This window comes from Microtus pennsylvanicus, chromosome 7 (genome assembly GCF_037038515.1).
Source record: "Microtus pennsylvanicus isolate mMicPen1 chromosome 7, mMicPen1.hap1, whole genome shotgun sequence".
Taxonomy (NCBI): domain Eukaryota; kingdom Metazoa; phylum Chordata; class Mammalia; order Rodentia; family Cricetidae; genus Microtus; species Microtus pennsylvanicus.
The window spans coordinates 943,180-952,831 of NC_134585.1; the positions used below are offsets into that span (position 1 = coordinate 943,180).

At 46.9% G+C, this 9,652-nt stretch overlaps 1 protein-coding gene across 1 annotated transcript; it reads left to right on the top strand.

The window, feature by feature from the left end:
• The first annotated feature begins 1,007 nt into the window (after nucleotides 1–1,007).
• On the top strand, nucleotides 1,008–4,095 carry LOC142854140 (class I histocompatibility antigen, Gogo-B*0103 alpha chain-like). Its single transcript, XM_075979296.1, has 6 exons — nucleotides 1,008–1,131; nucleotides 1,341–1,616; nucleotides 1,895–2,170; nucleotides 2,641–2,916; nucleotides 2,998–3,105; nucleotides 3,819–4,095. Exons 1-6 carry the CDS (start codon nucleotides 1,068–1,070, stop codon nucleotides 3,821–3,823), a joined length of 1,005 nt encoding a protein of 334 aa, XP_075835411.1. The 5' UTR covers nucleotides 1,008–1,067; the 3' UTR covers nucleotides 3,824–4,095.
• Nucleotides 4,096–9,652: the final 5,557 nt, after the last annotated feature.

A 9,652-nucleotide genomic window follows, 5' to 3' on the forward strand; every position in this document is an offset into this window, starting at 1 on the left:
TAGAAGGTATGTGAAATGGCTCTTCATTTAGTATAATATAAATCTCAAATGCTGCTGTCTCTCTAGAACCCCTCCTCGGACTGATGGCTCACCTGTGTCTTACTGCACACTATAGAGTAAAAATTATAGTAACTGTAACTATCAAGGGAGGCTTATAGACACATGTGCACATTATTGGCCTTTACTTTATTTGACATAATATGCAGATTTGCATATGAAGCTGGCCACAGAGCCGGAGAGAGAATCAACACTCCCTCCTCACTTCAAATCCAAGGTAGAATTCACGAACCCCGTCTAAATAACTATTAATACATTTTATTTTACTGTGGTATCAAAGATGAGTATCCACAATTATCTGGTAACATTATTAAAATATTCCGCCTTCATATTTGGATAAGGCAAGCTGTTTCACACTCAACAGGAAGAGCAGGTTAAATGCAAAGTATATATGAAAATCCATTATCTTTACTGAAACAGATTAAGGAAAAGATTTGCAAACACGCAAAGTGCAAAAAGACCCGCACTTCAGACCGTTCATTTGGGAAATGATTATTTCTCATAAGATTTTATTTTATCAATGCAATGGATTTGTTAATATTCTAAATAACTGAATGCATTTTAAAAGGTTTAGCTTCTAATATTATTTACACATATAACTCACAAAAACATGTTTTCCTTGGGGAAACTCATTAAATCTTATGAGCACATGGAGATCCTGAGACCAGGAAGTTTGAGAACAGCTGACCAAGACAATTCTTGAATTGGAGTCAGAGAGACAACATGGCGAAAGCTCTTGGTGCTGGAAGAGGGAAGGAAGGGTAAGGGCCCAGGTCCCTGATCAGGATGGCAGATAGCTAGGACACCAAGCCCTGGAAATTTCCCATCTCCTACAAGTTTCACTTCCTGGTCTCCCAAACTGTGTCAGATTCTTCTGCCTAGACACTTATGACGCGATGGTAATTCCCGCTCCCATTGGGTGTCCGGTTTCTGCAGATGCCAGTACGAGATTCCGGGTTCTAAAATCCCGCGCACAGCTCTTATGTTCCCCAGATCTCTAGATATGAACGATGGCGCCGCGCACGCTGCTCCTGCTGCTGGCGGCTGCCCTGGCCCCGACCCAGACCCGCGCGGGTGAGTGCGGGGTCCGGAGGGAAACGGGCTCTGCGGGGAGGGCGGGGGCGGCACCGGGGAAGCCGCGTCCCCGCGTGGCCCAGCCGGACCCTCCCGCCCCTTCCCCACCCGCGTCCCGAGTCCCGTGCCCTGCTCCCCTCTCGGCCCCCACACCAGCTCCGGATCCTGGAAGGAAGGTGGAGGCGCCGTCAGCTCCTTGCTTCTTCCAGGCTCACACTCGCACTCGCTGCGTTATTTCGGAACCGCCATGACCCAACCGGGACACAGGGAACCGCGGTTCGTCGCCTTCGGATTCGTGGACGACACGCGGTTTGTGTGGTTCGACAGCGATGCGATGACCCCTAGAGAGGAGCCTCGGGCGCCGTGGATGGAGGAAAAACGGCCCGAGTACTGGGAGCGGCAGACTCGGATCGCCAAGGCTAACGCGCAGATTTTCCGTGAAAATCTGAGGACCCTGCTGCGCTATTACAACCAGAGCGAAGCAGGCGAGTGACCCGAGTCACTTAGCCCTGTGTGGCTTGGATAACCCCAAATAGTCGACCCGGCTCATAAACCTAAGGCTACTGCCGGGCGCATCTCCTAGACCCCACAGAGCTAGAAAAATTCTGCAGTCTGAGGGGGGGGGGGAAGGACTCACAACCAGTATGGTCCTCCCTCCCTCCCTCCCTCCCTCCCTCCCTCCCTCCCTCCCTTCCTCCATGGGGCGGGGCTAAGAGTAGCAGGCGGGACCAGGCCTCTGGGGCTGATTCCTTTTGCCTTCCAGGGTACCACACCATCCAGTCCATGCGTGGGTGCTATATGGGCAGTGATGGGCGCTTCCTCAGCGGATACTACCGGACGGCCTATGATGGCGCCGACCACATCTCTCTGAACGAGGACCTCCATTCCTGGACTGCTGCAAACAAGGTGGCTCTGATTACCCAGCGCAAATATGAGGCGACGAATGAGGCAGAGCACCACAGGGCCTACCTGAAAGTTACGTGCATGGAGTGGCTCCGCAGCCATCTGGAGAAGGGAAGAGAGTTACTGCAACGTGCAGGTACTGAGTGGCAGCAAACACCTGGATCCCCGTGTAGACCTTCCTGCTTCGGGTCTCCTGCAAGGTCACCTCCCTCCCTTCTGAGCTAGCCCGGGTGAATCTTCTTGGGTTCTCTCCGGATGCACGGAAGTCAGTTCCTGCGGTAAATGACCAGCCTCCAGCAGCCTTGGACATTACGTGGAGACTCACTGTTTTCTGCCCCCACTCCAGTGTGTTTGGAAATTTGGTCAAGCTTAGAAAAGCTCAGCCTCCCCCCAGGTCAGAAGCCAATGTCCCTTTCAGAGACTTGAAGCCTCTCACCGTGGGCTGGCTTAAACTGACTGTAGGATTTTCCACGGTAGAGAGTAACCTAAAAGTCTGGGTTTGGGGCCTCCTTTTTCACCTTGAGTGTCCTGTCCATTCTCAGGACGGTCACATGAGCCCACTATATCAGTGAAGGTAATGCAGTCTCGGACCCTCTGAATTCTCAGATCCCCCAAAGACACGTGTGACCTATCATCCCAGACCTGAAGGCGACATCACCCTGAGGTGCTGGGCTCTGGGCTTCTACCCTGCTGACATCACCCTGACCTGGCAGAGAGATGGGAAGGAACAGACCCAGGACATGGAACTTGTGGAGACCAGGCCTGCAGGGGACGGAACCTTCCAGAAGTGGGCAGCTGTGGTGGTGCCTTCTGGGGAGGAGCAGAGATACACATGCCATGTGTACCATGAGGGGCTGCCTGAGCCTCTGACCCTGAGATGGGGTAAGGAGGGGCAGGCTGTCAAGGGAAACAGGAGCCCTCTGGAGACCCTGAGTAGACCCAAGCCCCTCTTTCATTTCCCAGCTCCACCTCTTCAGCACATGGACCCCATTGTGGGAGTCACTGCTGGCCTGGTTCTCCTTGGAGCTGTGGTCATTGCTGTGGTGTGGAGAAAGTTACCAAGGAGGAAAGGTGAGAAGATTGGGGTGTTTTTTATTGTGAATATGCATGTGTATGTTTGTGTGTTCCACGCTATGCGTGTATAGGTCAAATGACCACTTTGTAGGGTTAGTTATCGCCTTCTAAGTTTATGTGGGTTCTGGAGATCAAACCCAGGTCCTCAGGCTTGCAGCCTTTACCCACTGAACCACCTGTGGAGTGTGCTCCTGAGGGAATTAAAAGTCCATTAGAAGTTTTGTGCCAAGATGACTGTGGCCCCGAGGACCTGGCTCCCAGCACCTACAGGTCAGAGAGCCTTCTAGAGACACTGACCTCTAAGAGGGCAGTTGGTCCTTCCTGTTCCAGCCCTGTGGTGTGTTGGTCTGTGTGAAGTTCAAGCTACTTCCCCATGTCCCAGGATTTGCTGGCTCTTTTAGGCTGTCTTGGCCCATGTCCATGACCTCTCACCTCCTTGTTTTCTACAAGCAGAAGCGGCAGCTGTGATCAGGGCACCTCTAAGCTTGGAATGGCTATCCCTGAGATGCTGGCAGCAGCGTAGACAGGAGCCCTTAGTTCCAACCCCCCATCTTCTGTGGGCATTTAAGGCGTCTAAATTTTAAAACACAGGAGAACCTGAATCAGAGCCAAGAGCGGCAGGGACAGGCCAATGTTGTGGGTTTCTGGGTTTGGAATGCAGGTGGACTAATATGCAGTGACCTGCGTTTTTCATGAATTTTCCTCTACAGCATAACACTGGAACTGACCATACAAAGGTGAACACATACACAACAAACTATGTCATGGGGAGCCTGACTTCTTTCTGCAACTGGCATCTGACTATGTGAGATTCTGTCAGCAAAATGTGAGTCTGTTCAAGCTGGGATTAGGATTCTCCATCTGTCTAGAACAGCATCTAGACATTAATCTGTTTGGAATTCTTACCCCAGGCTTGGCTGATGGCTTAGGGTACAGCAAGTTGCTTCAAACTTGGGAGAGGAAATAAAATTTGAGAACATTTCAGAATGTACCTCTGCTATATGGATCTGTTTCAGGTTGGGAGAGGAGACTGGGGATCTAAACACGGATGGGACCGTTGGCCCATCTGGTGTTCAGTCACTGTAGACTTCGGCTGGGTCATCTTTGCTTCTTCCACCCAAACCTTTGATCACAAGGTCCCTGCTATGGCCCTGGGCCTCATCCCGCTTATAGAGCCATGCAGTGAAGACTGCATGCGGCAGGGCAGCTGGTATCAGGCCTAATTTCAACCTTCAGCCCCCAACATATGTGTTTCTTATTCCTGTGTAAGTCTTGGCCCCGTCCTTTCAGATGTCCCTTTTTCTTGACAACAGCAGGTGTTTTTGTCAGGCATTGCCTGCTGTCTCCAGTCTTAGGCACCAACTTTCATCGAGGCTCACTTCTTAGCTTCCTTCTTTCTGCAGCCTTTATGAAGGAACTGAATTCCGGAGTTAGCAAAGGCTCTGCCAGCTGCTCATCACCTGACATGAGTTCCTGCAGCCACTCTTCTGTCTCCTCAGCTACTCCTCTCCCTGCCCTCGGCCCAAACAACCCTAACCTTATATGCAGCCTCAAGAATTTATGAAAGAGTCTAATTTAGATTTTTCCTTGGTTGGAAAATACGATCATTTACAATCTTCTAAGCCATGTATTTGGGTGCTGCTGCAGGTTGCAGAAGGGCTGGGGAAAGAGGGAACAGCCCAGGCCATGAGCTCAGTGTGAGGACTGAGCAAGAACATTTGCTCTGAAGCCCCACGGTTAGAGCTACTCAATAGGGTGGTGTCGCACACTGACCAGTCACTGAACAGCACAGGCATCTCTCCTGCTGTTGGGGTTTCGCTCTATCGCATGCACAGATACTGGTTTTGTTTTTACAGATCCTGCATCAAGTAAGTCTATTAAAGCCACTTTTCCAATAGCACAGGATCCCTTCAAAGTCTGTGTCACATTCTGGTAATTTTGATAACATTTAAAACATTTTATTGCTGGACGTGGTGGCACACGCCTTTAATCCTAGCACTTGCGAGAGAGGCAGGCAGATCTCTGTGAGTTTGAGGCCAGCCTGGTCTACTGAGTGTGTTCCAGGACAGCCAGGACTGTTACACAGAGAAACCTGTCTCAAAAAAAAAACAATAAAATAAAATAAAACAAATAAAACATTTTATTATTACATGAAAACTTTTTATTTTATTATTACATTAAAAACTTCATTTTATTATTAGACAAACTGTAATCTGTGATTTTTGCTGTTAATAGAAATTTGCATCAGAATACCACAAACCATGCCCATATAAGACAACACACTTGGAGCTAGAAAACATTATTTTGAGTGAGGTAACCCAGACACAGAAAGACAATTATCACATGTACTCATAAAGCATAGAAAGCCAGCCTACAAACCACAATCCCAGAGAACTTAGACAACAATGAGAACACTAAGAGAGACTTACATAGATCTAATCTACATGGGAAGTAGAAAGTAGAAAAAGTCAAGATCTCCTGAATAAATTGGGGGCATGAGGACTTTGGGGAAGGGTTGAAGGGGGAGGGGAGAGGCAGGGAGGGGAACAGAAAAATGTAGAGCTCAATAAATATCAATTAAAAAAAAGACAACACATTTATTCAATACATATGTGTCTCCTGACACTTCATTGACTGGTCATTTTCCATCTCATTTTTCCTGGGCCTTTTCTAGTCCCAGAGACATAATTCTGAAATTACCAACCAACCCTACTATGGTCTCTAAGTGTTTAAGTAAAAGGAACTGTCCCAGCTCCCACTTTAAACCATAAACTACTTGACGAAGCTTTATGAGAGAGATAAGTTGAAAGCTGGGACAGTCAAACTGCTAGGCCCCTCTAGTTAGCCAAGTTGTGAACACAAAGGAAAACTTCCTGAAGAATAAAAAATGGCTACTTCATTGTACACATGAATGTAGCACAAATTCTAATTGGTTTTAATCATAAAAACCCAGAGTCAGATATTGGGGTAAAGTTAAAGAAGTACAGGAGTCAAGCACCAGAGGGTTTTTACCTCCCTCAAATCCTCAGACTGAAGGCCATGCCCTGCTGTCTCCCCCCATCTTACACTCTTCTCTCTGCCCAGCCACATTCCTTCCTGTCTGCACCGCCTTAGTGCTGGGATTAAAGGTGTGAGCCACCACCACCTGGCCTCTATGGCTAACTAGCGGCTTAGCTCTGCATTCTGATCTTCAGGCTGGCTTTACTTGTTAAGATTGTTAGATACATGAATGGTGCTGACGTGCTTCACAGCATCCATGAAGCCAAAGCCTAATGCAGAACCTGACCCTAAATACAATTCCAAAGGCTGAGATGGTTCCCACGGATGGAAGAAACTGTCTCCATGCTCACAGAGAAACACCAAGTCCTCGTGAAGAGCTAAGAGAATGAAGACGGCTGTGCTGAGTAACAGATTTTCAAGGTAGACAAAACAATCATATAGTAGATAACTCCACTTGAAAACATCAAAAGACAAGTTCATTATGTTAAGAGACTAATACAGTTAGTGACTGCAAATTGAAAATGATGCTCAAATCCTAGGGCCATTAAGAGTTACAGTAGGGAGCTGGGGAGATGGCTCAAAGGTTAAGAGCACTGACTGCCCTTCCAGAGGTCCTGAGTTCAATTCCCAGCAACCACATGGTGGCTCACAGCCATCTGTAATGAGGTCTGGTGCCCTCTACAGGTCTGCAGGCACATATGCAGGCAGAACACTATAATTTTTAAAAAGTTACGCTAAAGCTCTCTACATGGAGAAGCAGGTGTGTGTGTGACAGCACACCTGCTTAAAACATGGTTTCTAGGTATTTTAAATCCACTGTTGAGACCTACTGCTCAGAAAATATTCTGTTTAAAATATTAGTTTCAATGTTCCTTACTACTCCAGGGCACTCAAACATATAATTGGACTGCTGCTTCCTGCTAACTCAGCATCCTTCCTGCAGCCCTGTGGGGTCATCTTGACTTTGCAATCTTAAGTACTGAAGAGACTCATTTCAGACAGACACAGCAGCCTCCTCTGAGGTACCCAGTCCACTCTAGATGTCATGAGTACCTGTATGCTACAATGTAAACACTGTAGAAGCTGGTTCCAGCTCTCCTAGGTGGGTCTAGGGAAGCAGTTCTCAACCTGTGGGGATCAAACAACCCTTTCACCAGGGTTGCACATCAGGTATTATTTACATTACAATTAATAACAGTAGTAGAATTACAGTTTTGAAGCAGCAACAAAAATAATTTTACTAATAAAGCAGCAGCAAAATTCAGAGGACTAACTCCAATTCTGAAAATTTTTTTACTGTGGGTAAAAAGCCAATAAACACCATTATATGCCACGAATGGGAAGGGCATTTTTCTCCTAAAGATACAGCCTTGCTGGCATCACAGTGACCCTTCTGCGTCAGCATCTTGATTGCTGGAATTTGAGGCACGCACCACCACGCCTGGCTTTGCTAAGGAGACTTCTTTTGTGAAATGAAGACTTAGTTGGCGCAGAAACATCATTCTGTGTAGTTTTTCTTTCAATCGCCTTGCTTGTCACAGTAGTATAACCAACCTCAGCGCTTAGAAAATCTGAGATAATCCCAGCACTCAGGAGGTAGAGGCAGGTGGATCTCTGTGAGTTCAAGGCCACCCTGGTCTACAAGAGCTAGTTCCAGGACAGCCATGGCCAACAAAGAAACCCTGTCTCGGGAAAAAAAGAAAAAAGGAAAGAAAATGGGGCACTAGTATTACTTACATATCGCTTATGGCACTAGTATTACTTACATATCGCTTATGTATAGTGGTATTTCAATTATATTTTAAGAAATAAAGGCTGCCTGAAGATCTGAGAGTAAAACTGGTCAGCCTTACGGACCAGGTTATGGTAACACACACCTTCAATCCCAGTAGCCACACTAGTTGCTGTTGACTGGGGTTTCTTTCCCATCAGGTCCCACAGTCGTTTAGTCCCAAATAAACACACAGAGGTCTACATTAATCATAAACTGGTTGGCCTAGTAGCTCAGGCTTCTTAACTAATTCTCACATCTTACATTAACCCATTAATCTTGTCTGTGTTAGCCACATGGCTTGGTAACTCCCCCCCACCCCATGGCAGTCACATCTTGTGTCCTGCATCTGCAGAATTCCCAGAATTTCTGTTCTCATTGCCCGCCTTACTTCCTGCCTGGCACTGGCCAATCAGCATTCTATTAAACAAGTATTAGAAATAAATCTTTACAGGGTAAAACCGCTATCCTGCAGCAAGCTGCCATAGAAATCAGGTGGTGCATGCCTTTAATCACAGTGGTACACACCTTTAATTCCAGCCCTAGAGAGGACTATAAAACGGGAAGAAACAGCTCTTAACAGTCTCATTCTGAGAGATTCCTGAAGGCAAGATCGCCATTTCAGACTGAGGTCAAAGAGAGAGTGGCTGGCTGTTTTGCTTTTCCGTCTTCAGGCTAACCCCAGTTTCTGACCCTGAGCTTCTATTAATCGTGTATCCCTTATGGACTGTTGTTGTATTAAGTACAGAACTCCTGGGAGTCACTCATTCATGGTAATTCAAACCTATCTCCCTTTTCTTCATACCTCAAAGGGGCAGGGCGGGTGGCCAGAGAAAATTTCCAAAACACAAGACTAAAGGGGGAGGAGGGAGACAAGTCCTCGTGGCAGAAGGTACCGCAGTGGAAGAGGCCACGCTGGGACATGTTTAAGGGGCAATTCAGAAGGCAAGTTAATGGCCTTCAAACTACCTTAAGTTAGAAACAAGGTGTTTGTGAACTGTAACAACTGCTGCAGTTTATAACCCCTAATGGCCAAACGTGACAGCAATTAAGTGAAGGGAACTTAATAATTATCAAATTTACGCTTAAAGTCACGGACTACCATAAAAGGGGAGCAAAAAAAGCAAAACAAAAACCCAACAAAACAAAAAAGAATAAGATAGTTTTTTTAAAGTAGACTTTTATTTGCTATTCGTGGTCTTAATTATTGTTTGTTTGCTTTTCAAGACATGGGGGGGGGGGTCTCTGTAGCTTTGGAGCCTGTCCTAGAACTAGCTCTTGTAGACCAGGATCTAGTAGACTAAGATCCGCCTGCCTCTGCCTCCCGAGTGCCACCACCCCACGGCTTGTGGTTCTAAACCTTTAACCTCTTAAGTATGAGGGTTAAATAGGCTTGCTAGCTGTGGCAGACTCTAGCACTCTAGGTGAAGCAGGAGGATCGAGTTGAAAGCAGTCCTCAGCTACTTAGTGAGCTCAAGTGTAGCGTGGACCACACAAAATGTTATCTCAAACGAAACAAAACAAAAACACCAGCATGCTGTTTGTAAACCACTTCAAAATGTACAGGAACCACGAACCGCTTCCTCTGAAAGGAGGGCATCCATTAAAACCCACTCAAATGTGATGCACGCCAGCTGTTGCAGGAAGCAGGGAGGGTGCTATGTAGCAGTTTCTCAGATTAAAACCTTGCATCCAAGAGGGAAACTTCCTAAGACGGAGGCTTACAGAGGCAAAATAGTCTGTTCTAAAGAGACATGAAGTACACACAAAGAA

Coding starts and splice junctions, on each gene's coding strand:
- LOC142854140 (XM_075979296.1), top strand. CDS start 1,068: ATGGCGCCGCGCACGCTGCTCCTGCTGCTGGCGGCTGCCCTGGCCCCG. Junction 2,171..2,640: donor AGAGTTACTGCAACGTGCAG/GTACTGAGTGGC, acceptor CTGAATTCTCAG/ATCCCCCAAAGACACGTGTG. Junction 2,917..2,997: donor GCCTCTGACCCTGAGATGGG/GTAAGGAGGGGC, acceptor TTCATTTCCCAG/CTCCACCTCTTCAGCACATG.